General features: G+C 42.6%; 1 protein-coding gene across 1 annotated transcript in view; it reads right to left on the reverse strand.

Annotated features, from left to right (window-relative positions):
- Positions 1-22,078, reverse strand: part of PTCD2 (pentatricopeptide repeat domain 2) — a 281,004-nt gene that overhangs the window by 98,821 nt on the left and 160,105 nt on the right. Inside the window, exons 5-7 of the mRNA XM_078675279.1 lie at positions 21,676-21,754; positions 13,150-13,241; positions 12,418-12,531 (exon numbers count right to left, since the gene is read on the reverse strand). Of these exons, the coding sequence (XP_078531405.1) occupies positions 12,418-12,531; positions 13,150-13,241; positions 21,676-21,754 (285 nt within the window). The remainder of the gene's footprint in view (positions 1-12,417; positions 12,532-13,149; positions 13,242-21,675; positions 21,755-22,078) is intronic.

Below are 22,078 nucleotides of genomic sequence, written 5' to 3' on the forward strand. Positions count from 1 at the left end.
TGCCCGTCTCTATCCCGGTGAGCATGGAGTAACCATGAGTTTTAACTGGGGTGGAAAACCCATACTGACATGGTTAGGACACAAGAGCAGCCCGAGGGAGACACAAGGGCTATCAAAAGTACATGTTATAGCGGCTTTCCCATTGACTCACGAGCAATATTGTGCCATGTGAGCAGTTGGCAGGAGCTTGTCAAGGTTTCTCGTAGGCACATGTACAGTACCTTCCTTAGCAGAATAGGGGCCTGCGATTTTGTTTTGGCAAACTTGGTCACTAAGGTGTGCTGTGCTGGATGTTCAGGCAGTGCATACTTCTCCACTCCCTCACCAGGAATTCATGAATTCTGCTTCCAGTGAAGTCCAGCATCGCTTCTTGTGATCCACCTCTCTCCACTGACTACACACCTCGTGCACATTTGGCATTATTTTTGGATTTGGATTCAAGCAAGCCTGGCTGAAGACGGCTGAAATGCCAGAAACCGGTCGTAGGAAGCTTGAATCCGGTCCAGGGAAGGCATGGCTTGGCAGTTCGGGCTGGACTGTTCCCATGAGGCACAGGGTCAGGCTGATTTGCATATGGCCATGTCTGAACTGGGGTGGCAGAGTGGGCTAAAGAACGGTGATGGATTAAACCCAGATCTGTTGAATGTGTGTGAGTGTTTGATTGGATCAGATGCTCCCTCCTTCACCACCCCCTTTTGTACCGCGAGGTCTTAGCAACGGCAAAAGGACAAGAGGTCTTAGCAACGACAAAAGGCAGCAAACCATCAAGGAGCTGATAACATTTACCGCATAAGGCAAAGTAATGTGATAGAGCATTGAAGCCAAAAATAATATTGACTCGATAAATAAAACTATTACAGAAATGTACATTAATTAAATGGGACCTACAAAATGGTTTTTATTTTTAAATGAATTTTATTTATTGTTTTGGTCTGTATGAAGAGGGAAACATTTATGTATGTATTTATAATAAAACTAAGAATATGAGGGTAGATTTTTTATTTACCAACTCTGAAAAGAAAGAGTATTCATCTCCAATCAGGATTTTTTCTTTGAAAATGAAGGCTATAAACCAAGCAGCATTGATCAGCTCTTCCACTAGTATCACTGTCTGACTGTACAAACTTGGCAGCCGGAGACCTGACTGGAATGGCCTGAAGAAATTAAGAGGCAACAATTCAGGGCTCGCTTATCACCCTTGATGAAGGCAGAATCTGGATTCCATCAGGCAAAGCATTAAGAAAAAGAAACAAAAACAAGCATTTACAATGCAATGGTCTCGGCGTTATTAAAGGTAGAGCTATTGGCATTGCTCATGATTTTTTTTTTTTAATCATAAATAAATGGCACTGTCATTTACATTGCCAAGAGCTTAATCGTTAAATAAATGGCATTGTCATTTACAATGCCAATAGCTTAATCGCTCGCAAATGCATGACCTATTGCATTTACACCCACACAGAGCCACACACACAAAGCCACCCACACACACATAGAGCCACCCACACAGTCATTCACATAGAGACACCTACACAGAGCCACCCTCACACAGACAGAGCCACCCACACATAGAGCCACCCACAAAAAAGCTATCCACACATAGAGCCACCTACAAAAAAAGCTATCCATAAAGTACCACACACACACACACACAGAAACATAAAATCTTCCGCTCCGCCCACTGCTACGCAGTGCGATGGTCCTCGACCTAAAAAGGGGACTTGATGGAGAACGTGCTCTATATTAATGACAATTACCAACCCCCTCCCCCTTACTGAATGGGTTCGGTACACTTGCACTTTAAGTAGCACTTCATTATCGTACAGCCCATATGACCAGTAGTGTGAAGTGGATGTAGTGTCCTCTGAACCTAGGCATGTGGGCCACGGGAGTTGACTATGTATTTCTTTCCACAGGGTGAACAGGTGTCCGTTGCTAGGCCAAAGTGTCTGTACCACTGGAAAGCATTGTTTGACAACTACATGGCAAGCAACAAAGATTAAATATGCATGGCTTCAGTGACAAGCTGTGCACTGGGTGGGATGAAAGGATTTAAGAAACATGTTAGGTTGGTTCTATAATCAGATGCATTTGGCGTTTATAGAGGACTAGTGACAAAGACTCCTGCAAAGAGTGCAACAGTGTTACCTGAAAGCTTAGCCCTGGGGCATGACATCCATGTGACTTAAAGTCACATGTCCGCTGGTAAAAGAGCATGGTAAAGTCCAACGTTCGGGGTTGGCTGCAGGCTGATGTCAGTGTGTGGCCGGGTGATGGCACAATCACAAGACTAGTAAACGTTACATTTGAGAAACTCAACTTATGTGTCAGGTGTGTCTAAAACTTTATAATTAAGGCTCACACATTTATAATGTGTATTTTTAAACATTTCCTAATCTACTAATCTATATTTATTTGTTGTTGACCTCACATTTGTTTCGTTTTGCTTATGCTGCATTATGAGAAGAAATGGAAGTCGCACCTAGGGTATTTTCACATTTAGCTAATAAAAGCCCACTCACTATTGAATATGTTTCAGGTTTCAGCACTATAGCATTGTAATCTGAACATGTGCATCTCGTCAGTTATTTTAGGAAACGGTATTATTTTTTTAACCATTGCTTTTTCAATCCGTACAGAGACAGCCCGTCACGGTTGACCGTGCCGACAATCTCTTAAACTAATGTTAGTATCGGTCAATTTATTTAAAAAAAAAAAAACAAATATGGTAACATCGTCTTCCGCCTGTATTTATTCTTAATGCACCAGTAGAAAACCGAGAGTCCCTATTATGGTACAATTCAGTTTTCATCTTTGCATTCCAGTACGTGTAGCGCTGAATATAGAAAAAGAAAGCAAAAGTACAGGGGGAGGACACTGTGCTCAGAAAATTCAGGTGTGAGAGTGCCACTTGTAACTGGCGGGGTAGTCTGAGATTGCTAGAGGTGAGCCATACTCTAAATAAAATGCACAATAATGGAACAAAATAAGCGTGCTACTTCTGTTGCACATGCAATTGACAGAACAGTTTTTAGCTATACATTCTGTCACTTGGAGGCAGAGCCCTGGAGCTACAATGGCATAAACAGGACTACAAGTACCATACTGCACAGAGGAAGAGCCGAGCCAGATAAACTACCCAGGCATGGTTAACTTGGATCTCTGTATTGATCTCGGTGCTCATCAGCTGATCTGGCAACTGGCCTACCGCCCGAGCACCTGGAGCTTTACCTGCCGGGGTGGCTCCTTGTTTGACGTCACCGCCTGTGGCAAATGTCCGGGACGCTCACAAGCCGGTACTGTTGCTTCTTTCTGAGGCCGACGGGATCCCTTTCTCCAGGCACTCCCGACCTCCTCCAACAAGCTTGTCACCCGTCTGACATCGGTTGGGGGAAGCCGGCTCGCTTCTGCTTGGCCTGCAGTCCCTTCCAAATCACCGGCGAAAGAAGAAAACACAAACAACGAAAACAAACGGGCGGCACTTCCGCCACAGCAGCAGCGGCAGGGCGAGATGGGCGAAATGGGCGGAGCCTGCTAAGAGTGGCCGCGCGTTCACAATCAGGGGGCAGAAGGCAAGTCGGAATCGGGGGCGTGACTGGCGGGGAAGTCTGAGATTGCTAGAGGTGAGCCATACTCTAAATAAAATGCACAATAATGGAACAAAAAAAGCATGCTACTTCTGTTGCACATGCAATTGACACTTCCGCCACAGCAGCGGCAGGGCGAGATGGGCGGAGCCTTCTAAGAGTGGCCGCGCGTTCACAATCAGGGGGCAGAAGGCAAGTCTGAATCGGGGGCGTGTTTTTTGCGTTCTGAGTGACGGATGACGTCACAGGGCGAAAGAACGCAAAAAACACGTCCCCGAATCCGAAAGAGACAGGGCTTGATTGGAGTGACGCCCCTCTCATCCAATGGCTGGCCTCCGTTTAGGAAGCCAGCCAATGGAAGAGAGAGGCGGGTTCAAGCCCCATAATACAAATCATTAAATCTCCCACCCGAGACTGCGCAAGCGCAGCCTTCGGTCCTCGACCTAAAAAGTAAAGCAGGGTCAGACAAAACGGTTACACCGTCGTAATCTCATGTACTTGGAGTAATTTTGCATTGCACTTGCCATTTATTGCAAAAATGTAATAAAAGTACATCTCAACAATGTGAATGACCAGAACGCAAGCAGTTGATCTTGCAGCTATTTTGGGCACAAAAGTCTCCACGTTCAAAATGGATGCAGAGATGCACTTCACTGCACCAAATGCTGATTTTGCATTTCACGCACTTGAGTGTAGTTTTCCTGAAAACTTGCAAAACTATACATATTTGACAGATCCCCCTCCTCCTCCCCCACCCCCAAAAAAAAAGCAAAGCACAAAACGAAGTAGCAGGCACTTCGGAGACAACAAAACCCAGCTTTCCCTAGTCCTCATTTTCAAGCAGCCCTCCAAGAGTCCTCACTTTATCAAGCAGAGGCAGGGTCAATCGCAACATTTTAGGGAAGGGACAAGGAAACCTGGTAAGGAAGGGCCTCAGAAACAGCTAATGTGGTGAGGGAAAGGGGCTTTAACAATTTGTGCAGGCCTGAACGCTCTCGGAACCGGTTTGACTGGCTCTGAAAATAATAAAGCCATAATACTGGAAGAATACTTATTGTTGCCAGAGATTCAGGTTTCATTCCACTGCTATTTACAAGAAATCCTGCCTGAAGGCAATACCCTGTGACGTACAGGGTACTAGAAACAGACATTTTCTACTGGCCACAGTAAAATAATACAGATGGTATACTAAATTGTCTGAATAAGAACACTATGTGTGGAAGACATTTCACAATGGACATTTCAATGGATAACAGCACTCTTCCAGCCGGGGAGTCATGGTGTCTTGATCTAGAGGACTAGGTTTATATTTATATCCTAATTTAGATGTTGAAACATTGGATTTTCATTTGTTCATTCACAGAGTCCTACTGCTAGACCAATTCCATATTTTTTACAAGGAGAGTAACACAAAAGAAGCATAATTCTGCATGCCCTTGGAGGACGTCGCACACTGGCAGAAGCAAAGTAGACAGGAATATCACTGAAGCTTGCTAGCCAGGGATTTCACACAGCTAGCTAATCAGAAGTCGCTCATTCTCAGGATTTAGGGATTAGGGATTCATCAGTGGTGGGTTCAGGGGCTGTCCGAGTGCTGTGCAATGGAGATGACTGTTTTCAGAGACCCTTGTAGACAATTCAGCCTATTTCAGTGATTTGCTCTCAGGACTTTGCACGACCAGCTATTGTTTTGGTCCTCGTGTTGTCTTCCAGTTGTGTTGGGCAAAGACATGTTGATGGTTTACATAGAAAACATGCTGACCAAGGTCTCGTTGCAGCAGTAAGGGGTACTTAGTCCAGATATCTACGTCATAGTGGACTACTTGCGGTTCCCCTCACTACAGGCTTTTCTCCCTACAAAGGTCTCTCTTCTGGTTTGTCCTAAAGAACTGCAACACATTTTAAGCAAACCAATGTAAAGCATTCCGGTGCCTGGTTTTGCTCCTGCTTCCCAATGAAGGGGCCATAGTTTGTGGTTTGCTCATCCTCTACTTATTTCCATCTTTTCCCTTCATTCCCAGATTGCATACACTCTTTATGAGGGAAGTTGTGACCGTATTTTGAAAAGGATAGTCTTAGTCCACACACTTCAGGCAACTACCCTAGGATGCTAGTCTTTGTAGGTCACACTTTTCCCATTGGACTACCCTCCTTCACGGTGTGTTTGTAATTTTAACCGCAAGATATTTGAACCAAATCTGTAGGTGAGAAACTCCCACAAATCTACATGCACAAATACATTATTCATATTGGGGATTATCCTGTTTTTGGGGGATAGCGGGGTATGGCGCAATAATAACAGTGAGGCTAGAATGTGCTGATTATGTAGCAAAGCTATTAACACACTGGCCTGACTTATTACGAATTTTGTTTAGCTGGAAGGCATCATGTTCAACTTTTGATGGTCAATTTGAGATTGGGTGCCAAGTGCCCTTACTAGAGGGTGTTTGAGAAGCTATTTATCCATGGAACCTAAGACAACTTTTCAGTGATCTAGTCATACTTAAATTGGCTGCTTTTCCAGTGTAAAGGTCTGTGGCGGCCGGCAAGGATAAGGGCGGGGTTATGGGGGTTTAAAAAGTGAAAGAAAAACATACCTGATCGCATCTCCTCCATCTCTCCTTCACCGTCTCTCCCCTGGGACCGGAACGGGAATGGTAATGGTAATGGTAATGCAGCGCTGTGGTTGGTCTGAGGACCATGGTTCGGTGCTCAGCCAGGGAAAGGGAGCCTGGGCATGTTCTCCACACAGGCTGTAATGCAGCCTGGGTTGATAACATGCAAAGTGCACATGAACGTTTGGCCGGCCCAAAAGGGCTGGCCAGGCCAAACATTCATGCGTACTTGGAGTGGGCAACCGACTCCTCACCTTGCTCTTCTGTCATCGGAGCAGCCCAGCTCCACCCTACCCGCAAACCTGCAGCAGTAGGAAAACATAAAATTATAATAACCGATTTATTGTCATTTTATGTTTCCTTTTTTCACTGCTGCAAAGCAATGGGGCGATGCTCATCCGCCTTAGCGGAGGAGCTGCCACGGTAAAGGCATGCGGAGATTGAGATCGAATGCGGATGTTATTAGCACTTGGTGGATGGGGATAATTTTTCAAGTCCATCGTTTTAGACTCGCCTGAGATAGCGCATATGCTATCACTTGCAAGACATTTTTGTTTACTTACAGGAGGCTTATTTCATTTTATTTTCTCTTTGCTCAGTGCATGCCGGCTACACTTTCTCTTTATGTGTTTATCCTTCCAATAGAGCAAGGCTTAAGTATTGCTTTCTTGTTCAGTATACGTCCTTCCACTAGTTGCACTTTGAGACATGTGTTTCCACCAGCAATTTATTCCCATTCATTAACACAGGCACCTACCAGTGCTGGTTCTAGCACCTCCATTGACAACTGCAACGCTGACCAGACGTGCTTGACCACTGCAGAACTAACTGCCTCCATCGAACATTTACCATCTCCAGCAATAGGGCCAGTGACTATTCTCCCTTCTAGTCGGGCAACTGCCGAACATGGGCATATGAGGCCTGAGGGTGGCATTACTGTGCCCCATCAGGCACGAACAGAGCAGTCCCTGGAACAGCCACCCAAATGTTGCACTTATGTAGCAGTTTTGGTATGAGTATCGCCTTTACCAGCGGACATGGAGGAATCGTACCTAGCACTAAAAAACAAAGTCTGCCATTGGCTCTCACAGAATACTGCATTTTCCATACCAGAGTATAAAGACATTAATGGTGAGGAGTAGTGGGTGGATTGGCCACTCACTGAAATCATCTGAGGGGGACTGCATGGCCATTAATTGTAGGAATCTAGGTTTGGGTCACTGCCTGCCTAAATTCAGGTCCAGGTTTGGTTGCATAGCATTAGCATTGTCCTGCTGGACTATTTCTATAAACCCAGTCTACCTAGTCCACTGAGCTGATCTGGCTGACTTGCAGAGGGGGTGGGGGGAGGATGTGAACCATCGACAGAACTAGTAGGTGCCCCTAGCATCTCCACCTTTAACAGATTTTTGCCAATCTCAGGTTTGGATGCCAATGATTGACTTGTTCTAGCCTTAAATTCTGGGATTTCGAGTACCAGGGAGGCCTAAATTGGCTCTTTGGCTTCTGCGCATCATGTAGTTGTGACACCCACCTCATCTCCATCTCGAGTTTCTAGCCTCCTCCATGATCATATGCTGAAGCCCTATGCACCTAATAGTAGTAAATGTTTTGCATCTGTTGCCCCTCGTGTCTACACTGGCTGTGATCGTGCCCTTTAGGCAGCTTCCCCTACTAAGCTTGTTTCCTGGAACCTTGACGTTATTAAAAACGAACTGGCATATGCTGAATGGTGTGACATTGTCGATCAATGTAGTTTATATATATATACCAGGAAACCTGGGCAGTTACGCCCCCTTTCTGGTCTGGGTTTCCTAGCTTTGATCAGCCTGCTCGTTTCTCTGGGAAAGGTAGGCCACCGGGTGGGCCTTGCAATCTGGTTGAGAACCACCCTGGTTTGTACTTACAAAGCTGTCATTGACATAATTAATGCGCAATAATTGATGTGCACCTCTCATCTCTCCCAGTTGGTGTTTTTGGGATTGTGGTGGGTATTTTAATTATAATTGTGAACCCCTCTGTATTGCCACCGACACTTATTGGGGAGGATGATGAAGCATGGGCAAACTCTGAGCTTACGCTTAAATCGTCTGCCGCAGCCCTGCAACTAAACGCTTTTAATCTTAATAATGGCTTGAGAGCCTGTAATGAAGAACCCTATCAGACAAAGAGGGGGAAGTCACCTTCAATCGTCAGGGTGGCACCAGCCATATAGATTACATATTGATGGACATCAGGCTGTGGTTGCAAGTAATTGACATGGAGGCAGCCTCTATGCAGGGCAGCAGTCACAATGCCCTGGACCTCTCCTTGAGTTCACTGGGCCTTAGCAGACCTTCTCAAGATGTTGAACAATTTGATAGGAGGCTACTTCCAACTAGTCACCTATGTGTACTGCCAATGGAGTGCTACCACTGCCACCTCAATCATTCAGGCACAGCTGTACAAGGTTATTGCTACAGCTTTGGAAGCAATACTTGCTCTTGGACGGAGTTCCCCCTCAGTGTCCTCATTAGAGGATTACACTGCCATCCAGAATTCCTTGTTTTGCTCCTTAAAAGAGCTCTTTATGGTAGAGGCTAGGACGCTCCTAAAACGGGCTCATGAGTCCAAAAGGTATACCAAGGCATGCCGGTTATCCAGACGGGCCCTAATGGCTGCTATTAAAGGTGGGACTAGAGCTGCAAACCAGGAAGCTACAGCTTCCTATAAAGCTATATTGGATATAGCCAACAGAGATCATGAAGTGGCCAAATGGGAGGCATTATTGGTAGTAAACTAAGGGAAAAGTTCACCACTCCTTTTGGTAAATAGTGGCTAATAAGGGCCTAGATTTTCCAGCCCTGTTATGTAGTAATATAGCAGCTGCAGCTTTGGTTTATCACTTCACAGGTCTGTACGCATGTCATGTGGGGTTGAATGAGCTAGCCCTACCACCACCTGCTGGAATTGCAATGAGTTCTGCCAGCAGGGCACTTGCTGTGACCTTGTCCAGTCCTCTAGGTGGTCTGGCAGCCTCAGTGAAACAGGTTGAGGAAGGCCAATCAACCAGTGCCCGTCTGTGGTTGTTCTGATCCATCAGACTGATTGTGAGTCAAGTTGCCGGATCCAGGGCTGTATGTTCAGGGAGGGGGGGGGGGGGGGGGGGCAGGGAATAAATAGATTTTCCAATAAATAGTTGGGTACAGATGCTTTCAGTCTTGTATTGAGAGATGTCAGTCAGAATTCACCAGGGATGTTTACACTCACAGACATAAATGCACACACACACACTATTTTGAAACTCCTCAAAATATTGGATATTTTACAAAATATTGTGGTTCTCTATAAGTACGCCTACCAATCCTATTGCCCCTTAGGTTCCTCTCATGCACCCTGCTTATCGTATAATGTACTGAAATATTATGTGCAAGCCTGATTGTTGGAAAATCAGAATTTCATCCCCCCAATCGTATTGACCAAGCTACGCCCCTGGCCGTGGCTATTGATTGGATTACCCCAGGGGGAAAAAGGTAAGGAACTTGGGGAACGGTTTAAAGTTGAGAGGGTTTGAAAACCATATCTTGCCTTTCATTTTAATTATCTTATGAATGGTCTCGCCATGCAGCAGACCTGGTAAGGGACTGAAATTGTCCCAATTTATAAAAAGTGCATTAGGTCCGCTCCGTCCAATTTCACCCTATTAGACTCACAGACAGGTCAAAGAAGCGCGGTAGTCGAATCTTGTTGAGCAGATTGCAAGCTTGGATGAAAGACGTAGGAGTGTTGACCCCCTTGCAGCTGGGTTCAGGGCTGTGACCAGTACCACCGATCAAGTGCTTCAATTGCAACTAATTTACTTGAAGTACGCTACTGGGTGGTGTCTCTATGCAATTTTTGTCGGTTGGCGTTTGACCTATCGCTAGGGTGGCCTTGTGGAAGGTTCTGACTGACATGGGTGTTCCAAAATATTTGATTGATGTGTTCAGGAGATTACACCGGGACAATTAAGCACCGGTTAGGTGTGGTCCTGCTGAGGAGCTGACAGATCCCATTCCAGTGTCCCGGGGTATAAGACAGGGATGTGTTTTAGCTTCTCCCTTGTTTTTGTTATGCATTAATGATTTGGTGACTGTATTGGAGCAGTGCAAGCACCATGCCCCGTGTCTGTCTAACAGGAAGGTCCCAGCACTCCTGTTTGCAGATGACACCTTGCTGGTCTCGAAATCCCCAATGGACATTCAAATCGGTTGGGCCAGTTCAGTGTCTTCTGCAGACAGAAAGGGCTCAGAGATCCACCTCAACACAACTCAATATATGGTATTGAATCCTTGTCATACGACCAGGTCGCACCCAGTCCCTAACAGGTTTCCATTGGAGAGGGTCCGTACATTTGCATATCCAGGGTTTACCCCGAATGAGCATTTTGATTGGTCTCCCCTGATCCAAAAATGCAAACTTAGACTAGAACACTATATTGGTGGCGTTTCGAGGAAATGTAAGGGTTTTAGCTTTCGACTGACAAACCCAGCATTTCACATAATCTACAATTTATAAGCTTTGGGGGGGGGTCCTTTTATGGTGGGGAACTCTGGGGGCACAAAGTCAATGACATGGAATTGACGGAGAATCATTTTATAAGACTCCACGCCAATATCCCTTCCAGCACCCCACTCGTGTCACTCTGCTGGAACTTGGCATCCGACCCCATGTCCACAGAGTAAGAATCAGACCCTTGCTGTACTAGAGGAGGATCTGGTGCTCAGTGGACTTATTGCCCTGTTGGTTGGGCCTAAAAGAAATCCCAAAACTCCCTGGGGCTGCTAGAATCCCGCTGGGGTATATCAAACATTGTTTAGTAGAGATTGGGGGTGAGAATATATGGGCTCGTCCAAGTTCATGCTTAAGGAGCTGTATTGGAGACATGCAGATGGTGGATCCCACAGGACCGGTGGGGAGGGAGAGGGGGGAAAGGGGAGGGAAGGATGGTGGGGTGGAGGGGAGGGAGGGAGGGGAGGGGAAGGGGCCCTGACCTCGGCTTTTATGGAATTTAAAGACATCTATCATCTGTTAACGCACATCAATCCTATTGAGCCTCCAGTTGGTGGATCACTCTATATTAAGTTTCGCGTTAGGACCTTGCCACTCTGTACATTAACTGCAAAGTGGAATTACCCCTGTGCCGAATTAGAGCAGAGTTGTCTTTTTTTTGTCCTGAGGTTGAGGAAATTGTAGATCGTACCCTGTATTTCTGTTTGTTCTATCATGCACACAGAAGGAAATGGATTTTGCTGCTGTGTCGTAATATGGGCATACGGGACTTTAAAACTGTAAAAGGATATTAAGGTCAGACACTGCCGGGCCAATTGTATTTGCTGTCTCCCGTTATCTTTAATGTAAGTGAAGATATAGACACAAAAGGGCTGCTCTGTCTGAGCCGGTCTAGGGCCCGGGACTTATGTGCTTGTGATGGTTGTAGAGTGCAACTGGTTGCAACTTTATGAATTACATGTTGTCTGTGAGTTATAAATGTGGCTCTCAAGCTCATGTTTCAAACACTATTCATGTTTTCCTTTGACATGCTGCTAGCTTTATATTTTCCTGTGTGCATCTAAACACCTTATATGCTATGATTTTAAAGATGCAATGGTTGTACTGTTTTAATGTATTTTTTTATCTGCTTTTATGGCTATTGCCCAAATAAAGTATACTAAAGTTTCTTTTACTTGCACCCGGCCCTCCTTCCTTGTTGCTTGCCTTGTCCTTTCAACATTGCTGCTTGCTCCCCTCCTGCAGTGTTTGTCCGTCCTTCTCACTGTGTTGACTGCCAATGTCCTTCCTGTCCTGCATTGTTGCTTGCCAACGTCTTTCCCATCCCCCTTTCACTGTGTTGCCTGCCCCCCCCCATTCCACCATCCCGCATTGTTGCTTTCCCTCTCCTCCACCTACACCCCTGTTGTTGCTACCACTCCCCTGTTGTTGCTGTCATGTCCCGTCCCACATTTTGTTTACCCCCTACGGTCCCACCAGGTAAAAAAGCTCTATAACATGGAAAGTGTTGCCTGTATCATAGAACTTTATGTTTTCTAACTTACAGCTATTCTAGACAGCAGCCATGCCATGCACCGCCTTAAAACATGGCTAAAGGACAATGACAAAGCCAAAAGCTCTCATAAAGACAAGACCTATTGGTTTTCATACATTTATAATAAAATAAAGAGAGAACCAGATTATACCCGTTTAAGTGCCAGTGCAGCAGCAAAGCAGAACGCTTGCCTTGGTATATGTTCCGCTTTCATGTCTATTTCATCCAGCAGCAAGCCACAGAGCGAGCGCGATTCTTGCCTATTCTGAAATTAAGAAAAATGTACAAAGGGTAATCACATGTTTAAATAAAAAAGATGCAGATAAAAGATATGCCATCATATTTGCTACATTAGTGAAAGCATGGCTATAGCAGCTAAGCCTAAAAGTTGTTCAAAGGGGACATTTGGTGAGTGTTGTATTGAAGCTCTTAAACCACACATAAAACAAAGGGGCATGTTGGAATCCTTAATGTTGGTGACTAAGGACTGGTGGGAAGAGAACTGTTTTCATTTGTTTTTAACTGAATAGCTCTATATGTGCCAATTCAGTAGGGTGGCTATAAAATATTCTGCACAACTGCACACAATATTAAACTATAGTTCTTCAAGCAATTTGATCTCCAAGGAAAATTATATACCTATCTAAAGTTAAGGCTTTTGCATTTCCAAAAGCAACATCTTTGTAAATTATACAGGAGCAGTGATTATCCTCTAACTCAGAAGTGTTACATGAGAGTTACTGTAGCACATTTTGGAAAAGGTTTATTAACCATCTTATTTGGTATTTGCACCACCAAAATCCAGAAGCTTTTTGTACAAATCCTTACAAATGTTTGCTTTCCAAACCATTGACTTGCGTTTCGTGAGTAGACCTGCACTTACCAGCTTGTAGCAGATTGCGAATCCAAGTATGTATGATTCTCTGCTGAATTTAATTTTTTGTCTCCTCATTTCCATTAGCACCTCCAAAGCACCTGAACAGAGAAGGAGCATTAGTCATTTAGGCAATGTGTTGTGCATGCTAATATTGTACTACTTCAATTGCAATCGATTGTACAGCATCTTCCTGAATGTACATGGCATTTTGTGACTGTAAAAGTAAACAATACCATTTATCGTAATCCAAAATACTTAAGTATTACTGAAAATACATAATAGTACGTTAAACTCTTCATGGTGCTGAACGCCAGTGGGTAATTTCTCATCCACTGAACTGTCAGTGGCCAACACTCAACCCGTGCATTTCAATAGTTGCAGCACTGAGGTTTACAGTCAAATGGTGAAAGAATCCATTGAAATAGTGTGCATTGGCCAAGCCACTAAATAGAACAGTAGCAATTATCGGACATAGGGGAAAGGATGATGCTTTGCAGGGTTTCCAGTTTGAAGATGGCAGCGGCCACAATGATACTAAGTTGAGGAAGTGGCGAGATTTCCGTCAAGTGATAACTGGTTCCATGAAAATTGAAAAGAGAAGGAGGGTCAATATACCAAAGCTTTTGCTAGGAGAAAGATTTTAGATTTGGAGTCATTAATTTAGGTCGACTTATCGTGCATTGAAAGAACTTGCAAGGCAATCGAAGTGAACTGGTTATGCCCTAGCGAAATGTGCTACTGGAATGAGAGACATGTTAAACAGCTACAAGATAGCAGAACCCTAGTGGATGCCACAGTGAACAATGACAGTACAGGTCAAGAAACACTAAAGTGGTAGAGTAGGCCTGGTTAGATAGGAAGGATTGGAATCACATAAATAAATGGTTTCTGTTCCCAGGTCAGATTCAGAGCCAAAGAAGCAGAAACAGATGGTGACAGTGGCAACCGTGGACTGAGCACTGCAGTAGACGAGAAATGCTAGGAACCAAGCAATTGTATTTTCAGCTAGACACCATACATGAATGAGTGGGGTCTAAGAGCACCTACTATTGCACAATGCAGATGTTTAAGATTTGAAAGATCACAGATCCTGCTGCAGTTGTACGGGGGCACATTAATTTAACATCTTGGAATATGTATTTTAGAAGGTTCATGATGATAAACATTTTACTGGTGGTGGAATGCTACCCATGGGGAGGGAAGAGTGGACTTTCTCATAGATGTCTCAGGCAGGTATCTCCACATGATTAGGGAGTACGATCATAGCCTGTAAATATTCAGAGCCAGGCCAGATTAGAGGAAAGTTCAGGAGCTTTGGGCTGAGGCTTGTGCTTGCAGAGAAGCGAAGAGAGGGAAGAATTTAGTTTTTGAAGGGAGTTGCACTCCAGGGCATTTCACATTCCCTCCCCTGGTATGTGACAATAGGGTCTCGTTGGAGCAAGTAGTAGTAGGGAGAGGGGATAACAGTCTGGAACCAGGTTGAGTAGCAAACAGCATTTGTATATTACTCATGGTCTGCTATTTACAAATCTATTTGGTTAACAAAATTCTGTTCTTCAACCTTGGATAGTTATTGGTGGGTCATCAGATTGCCCTTTTGCCCCCGAATGGACACAGAATCAGATCACATGTTATCCACTCATCAGAGATATTAGCTAGTATTCTGCTGATCTGTGACCAAAATTATGATAATGCTGGACACAGATAAAACATGTGCATGATCTGTTTCCTACACCCTGGGTATCGGTGCATAGCATTAGGATACATTCTTGGCAGTTTTTTTTGTGCCTAATATAAACGATGCAGCATTATAAAAGACTGTCAGCAATATTGTACTCAAGAAAAGGTTCCATCTATCAGAAATACAATTTCTATCCATAGTTCATTATTAGCACTAATGTCTTTAGTAGACCATCAAATTATTACTTTTTAGGTCCAGTCAGTCTGCCTGTATTTCACATGTTTACATAATTGTTTAATACAGAACGATGCTCAAAAGAATATACTGCACTAAAAACAGGATTCCCCATGAACCACAGATCTGATGACGGGTGATCATCACTTTCATCCTATAATATAGTAATAATGAAAAAAATTGCATGTCTCTTCCCTTACCCACTGAAATGTATTGAAAGTCTGCAATTCATCCAACACATCGGTAACTAAATAATTGTCTCTGGATTTTGGACTGAGCAGAGATCTGTAGTAAGGCAAATTTATTCTAATTCCAAAGTACTGTCTGCAAAGGAAATTTTGGATATTTCATTTTTTGTAATTGTCTATTGCGCCAAAGAAGTGCGAGACACTGCAGTATTCTTAACTATTTTTTTAGTTTCACTGTTGCATTTAGTTAAAAAGCCATATGTGGGCTAGGGAAAACAATTTCCTTGAGGGAGGCAACTGTGCATAGTCATATCTATATGGTTTCAAACAAATAGTGAGTACCCAGCAATCCAGAGCCCAGTAGTAATACTAAGTTTGGACGGCTCAGGTTGCTTTCTCTATACATCTATAATAATGTTTACCTGAAGATTAGGGAAGTTTTTTTTTTACCAAATAAAACAATCTGTTTATCTTCCTAATCTGACCACAAAAAAAGAGAGTCTGGAATATACATGGGTAGATGCTGAAATAAAAAGCTATTTGGCCAGAATAATCATTTCAATGTGTAGTTGACTATCAATAATTGATTTCTGAGGATTCAGACTCCGATCCAATTGCTGCATAGCCTCTGCCCATTTATTTAGGTAACTATCCTGATAAAACGGTTCCATTTAATTGGGATTTGGCAGGCCAGGATATTTGACTTGTTCTCTAATCCCAACTAAAGTGGGAAGTTGGGACATCCTGTTGGGTGGAATGTTCCACAACATAGCCTCGGATTTCACGATATCGATTGTATACTCTGAAACCTTCCAGCACATTATTAAAGTATCTAAAATGTAATTTGTGGATTCTGGGACTGAGGTAATAACTAATAAATCGTTCGCACACAGTTTAAAGTTTCTGAGTTGATGCCCACAACTTAAAAAATTGTGTGACTGGAACTCCTTATTTGGATCACCATTTATAACGAAGTAAACCGTCAGGCTCTGGTATAAGTCTAGTACTGCTTTGATAAAAGAGTGAGATATTTAAATCTAGTCACGGACTCCCAGAGACCACTGTACTAAATCAAAGGCTGTCCCTACATAGGCTAGCATGACACAAAAGATTACAATGGAGGAATCTAGAAAGATAAGAATCTAACAATTACTGGCTTATGTTACATCCTCTTACAAAGCTCTGCTGATCTTGGTGAATAATGTTCATACCTTAGTATTCTTTTAGCAAGTATATTAGTGTTTGATTCTGCTGTCAATATTGGAAAGTGGTACGGGTCTATATGAAGAACATTGAGTGGGGTCCTTACCCATTTTAATAAGAACAGACAAAGAAATCTTTTACTATGAAATTAGATAAAACTCCTTGGAAGATGCCTTGGTGTGCTATTGTGATGTATTCCATTAGACAGTTCCATACATAGTTTTGCGGGCAGGGTATTTGGTCCAGATACCTTCCCATTCTTTAATGATGCAACATACTTCTTAAATCCTTCTTTTGTAATAGTCTGTATTAACCTTTTCCATTTCTCTCCCTTTTCTCTGAAGTCAAGCTGGATCTTTCTGCCTTATTTATTTGGTTTCTTATTGTGTATTTGTTTATTATTCCTCTGAAGAGGACTTTATATGAGTCACATATATGTAATGTGTGCAGCAATCAAGCACTTAGTTCAATGTAGTCCTGTTTTTTTTGTCTCAATAGGATTCAAACAGTCTGTGCCCTTCATGGGAACGCATCAAAGGTTAAGTGGCAAGGCCTGCTAATGAATATACGATTATGTAAATATAATGTGATCATCACATAATTGGAAATATGGCAAAAACTCAACTAGAGACAAAGATTTATAGCATACAAAAAAGTGTAGCCTGCATTATCAGAGTCCTTATTCCTATAAAGATCAAACAAGTCAAGATTCTTTATTAAGAATTTAACTGCATCTTTTAAGGCAGTGGATTATGGTATCTTTTAGTAGGTCTATCTATCAATTCCGGAGCTAAATTCTAGTCTGTAGCGGTCATATATAGATACTTCATTTTTTATATTTCTAATGATTGAAATATATTGAGATCATCACTATTGGAACCAATAACTGACATGACTGTTAATATTTTTTTTATACCATTTTGAAGTCTGTATGGTACCCATCTGCCATATGTATGCGACATTAGTTATTACCAAGATTAAAGCTGATCTTCTAGAGAAAACTGCCCACGGTTTATTCTTACTACGAAACAGTTTGTTAACATTTCATGATCCAACTGAATGGTTTAACCACTCTCTGTAACTGAATGTGTTGTCCCTATATTTCATTCCCTTTTCCTCCACTACATAAAGATCTTCCATCATTTTCTTCTCTTCTAACCACCCTTAGCTACACCAAAAGCCCCCACTCGGTATCCATTACAAGTCCTCACTCTTCACCCTTCAAACTTGTCTCCCACCCTGACCCCCGCCACATCCCCAGAAAAAAACGTGTGGGTTTGTTCCTCCTGCAGGGCATTCCATAAAAAAAATGAAAAATATATCCAAGTATTTTATAATCATATAAGTATTTCAGTATTTATTGTTTATTAATCTAATTCTTTGCCTTATTTTATCAGTTCCCATAATAATCTGCTACATTTTTCTGCCTCTGGTGCTGAAAATATAAATTTGGGGCGCTGATAATAAGGATATTCAATATAGAGGGGTGCTGAGAATAGCATAAGTTCTTGAATCTAGGAATTAACTGCCAGAATTCCCATCTCTGTTGACCAGTTTGTTTTGAAACATCTGGTCTAAAAAGGACAGATTGATATCGGTACTGAATAAGGCTGCAAGTGACACTGTTTCTACTACCAAGTAAGTTGGATATTTCATCAAAGTCAGAGGAGACTTTTTGTGACTCAAACTAAGTCTCTTGAATATAATGTATTTATTTACTCAAATCTATTGAAGGATCCACCCTTTTCACTCTTTCTTTAAGAGATTGTATAACCAAAGATTTCTGGGCTGAATTTACTTTTGAGCAGTGGAGACTGGTGAACATTAAAGTGGTGAAGCGTAATACTTGGCTTGAATTACAGTGAGCGAGACTGACTCATTTACTTGGAGGGTTCAGGTGGAGTTGGGGTGCAGGTGGACTTGGGGTGGGAGGGCAATCACACACACTCACTTGCACTTACTCTTAATCTCTCCCTCATTCCCACTTGGTCTTAGTCATTTACTCTCCTTCGCAGTCACTGTTACTTACTCTCGGTCAGTTTCACTGACTCATGCAATCGGACTCAATCTCACTTTGACCCACTCAGTCTCACTCATTCTCAGTTACTCTCACTCAGTCCCACCCACTCAGTCAGTCCTTCTGATTGACTTAAGTCCCACACGGTTTCACTCAGTCTCAATCTGACTCACTCAGTCTCACTCTGACGCACTCACCTCCCACTCAGCCACACTCATTCTCACCTAGTTTTTTTGAGTCTCCCCATGACTCACTCGTTCTTCCAGATTCACTCAGTCCCACTCATTCCAAATCACTCCATTTCACTATGACTCACTCATAATCAACCAGTCACACTCATTCTGACTCACACAATCTTCCTCTGAATCACACAACCTCACTCTGGCTGACTCAGTCTCAATTAGTCTCGCTCCGACTCACTTACTCCCATTTAGTCTCACTCATTCCCACATAGTTTCCCTGAGCCTCCCTATAACTCCCTCGTCCTCCCTGATTCAACTCAGTCCTACTCAATCTCACTGTGACGCACTCATACTTAGTCTCATACAGTCAGAACACTAGAACATGAAGGAGACATCTTTAAGATTTTAACCGCTTCGCCGTGGGGGTAATTCCCCCGCTGTGCTGCGGGGGGGAGGAGGGGCGCGCGCAGCGCCCCGGTGCTCATGTCGAGCTCGGCTCGTCATGCAGCACGGTGGCGCTGTGCTCATGACGAGATGAGCTCGTCATGACCACACCCGTTTTCGTGGAACATTCAGCACAGCAGGGGAATTATCCCCGCGTGTGAGCGCCACGGCGGTCACGACGAGCTCAGCTCGTCATGAGCACAGCGCAACCGTGCCTCATGACGAGTTGAGCTCGTCATGAGCATGGGAGGGGTTAAACTCAAACACTGTTCTAGTGCACACAATATGAATTGCAACTACAATAAAGACAAATGAAATTGGAGTAGGAACATTCATCAAAAGTGTGAACAAAAAGCAAAACTCCAACACAATTGGTGTCATACCCACAGATGAACTAAAATATAGATAACATGATAGGTTGGTATGTATGTCATGCTTGAAAATTGTGGATAAGTTTCTCACAACAAATATTCTCACAAAGAGTGTGTTAAAGGCTGTGAGACAGGAATCTGCACATGATCCTCAATAGGTCCTAACGAATGCCAATGAACCTGTGGATGTGCAGGTGTGTTGGCTAAAACCTGTTGAGCCTGGGACACAAGAGATAACACTCTCACTGAGTGTCCCCACCTGTTTTCCTCCTTGTCAATGTGACCCTGAAAAAAATACATTTCTGGGCACCTCAGACAATTTTAATTTTAGGATCCCTCATAACAACCAAAGATCTCCCTTTGTTCTCAATGTTGAGATTGTCCAGACACACTAGGTATGTGGACATGGACTCTAACATAAAACATGCCACTCTTGACCCTAGTGGGTAAGAGTCCTATTAAACCCCTAGGGTGGTTTTTGTTGGAAGGGTTTAGAGAGATTAGAAAATTATTTTGTAACATATTTATAATAATATCATCTCCATTCTGCTCCTTCAAAGCACTAGTTAATTCGACCACAGCAGTAAATAAATCGCATTTCTAGATTCAGAGATGGTTCACATCAGCATATCTTAACAATAAGGCATTCTTTGCAACATAATATCAAGTCCTGCACTCTTGTTGTGCGAGGCCAGATGCACTCATAAGTTCAGCGAACGAAAGCTAAGTGACTACCTTCCTGGTAGCCTTCAGTCATAATGGGTGATTTGATTCTGCACGGCCTGTCCAGTTGTCACATGGAGTGAAGATTCCCCTCTAACTCTTTAATCTTTGTGTTCAGCTTTTATACCATTTTATTTTTTTTGAAAGTCTCAGAATAAACAATAAATGAGGCACGCAGTTATAAACCATCTAGAAACTCTTCAGAAATCAATAGCAAATAAGTTGAACAGGCAGCGTTTAGATTAATTACGAAAATGTATTCAAGCAATCTTGATTTTCACTTTGAAGAACAGAATATTACACCCTAAATGAGCATTCTACACACATATTCACTCTTGAGTGATTGATACTTTTAATTCAAGAAGAGTAATACCCAGAACAGAAAAGACGTCATATTCAAGACATCATCATAAGCCTTTCTGATTTTTCAAAGGAGACAGAGCTTTATCATCCTGAGACCTTCTTTCAATCCTTTCTTGCAACTAGTTATCTCATTTGAATCAAGTCAAGTTGCAAGTGGATTGAGGGATTCTGCTGTTTCTCTGTACTCCGTATTGAAGTCTTATTCAGATTTGCCCTATTTCTCATTTTGGAGGAGATGTTCTGTCTGCCAAATATCTTCTACTGGCCAAAACAATTTAGTGATCGAATGTGAGGGTGAGAGCTTGATGTGCGTTTTATCCCATTGTTTATTCTTAAGGATCTGGCTGGTGTGGGATCCTAGTATGACTGCAGCCCTATTCACAGTTTAACTGGACACTACAAAATATACAGCAGGAAAGACAAAATCAAGCATCAAGGTGCATGCTGGCTTAATTTCACAGATACACTTACACTGCTTAACTTCAAAAGAAAATTGGATTAACACACTGATGGTTATTTGGATCATTTTATCCATTACTAAATATAGATGCTCCTTGTTTTTTCTGTCCTAGGTCACATGCATGGGATTTACATGTATCTACATTGAATAGTAGACAGATCGTTTTTTTATGAACCTTTTGTCATCGCGAGGAAGCAACTCCAACTCGGACGCTATCTTATTGAAACCGAAACATGCGTCGGAGTAGTGCTTAACCTTTCTATGCTGGCTGGGTCACTGCAAGGCCGCAGCTGGCATCCATGTTCATCAGTGCGCCTTCTTGCAGTACTCATGAGGCGGCTGAAGTGGTTGAATGAAACATCACATAAGACATACAAAACTATCAAAAATTCTCCTTAACTAATTCTGGATGGAAACATTTAAGTCTGAGTTGCACAGTTAGATTGGGCTTTTCTTTTACATTTCCAATAGCGCCAACCCTTTAAGCTTGGCATCAGCAGGTATATTTATGTATGTTTCCAGTATTCATTTTATGCCTTTGTTCCATCTCTACACGTATTAATTGTTCCTTTCAAACTATTTTACAATTCAGCTGTAACCAAAATGAAAAGATAGCAAGGATTTCTTTTAGAAACAAAGGGTGTAGAATAATATGTAAGTACTCACTTTCGTAAAGACCTTTTGTAAATAACATGTCCATCAAAATGTTGAACGATGTACTGTCGCAAAAGAAACCATTCAAAGTCTGGGCTCCAAACAAAACAACAACAAAACTGATTTTAGGAGGGAAGGCAAACAAGCATGATACATGTACTTCAATTAATTTCATTTAAAAAGAAACAGGCCTTTCATCATGTCCAGTGATTTTTAACACACAATATATTCTTAATAATTAAGCACAAGCATATGACTCATCTATGTTTATTCTGGAAATTCGCACAACAGTGTATTTGATACTCTGAATTTCAAACAAACTTTTATCCATCTAAAAATCGACATATTCTGAATAAATCTCATCACTCCCTTCATTTGTTTGTTTTTAAGAGATGACATTAAATTATGGCAAACT

This window comes from Lissotriton helveticus, chromosome 2_1 (genome assembly GCF_964261635.1).
Source record: "Lissotriton helveticus chromosome 2_1, aLisHel1.1, whole genome shotgun sequence".
Classification (NCBI taxonomy): domain Eukaryota; kingdom Metazoa; phylum Chordata; class Amphibia; order Caudata; family Salamandridae; genus Lissotriton; species Lissotriton helveticus.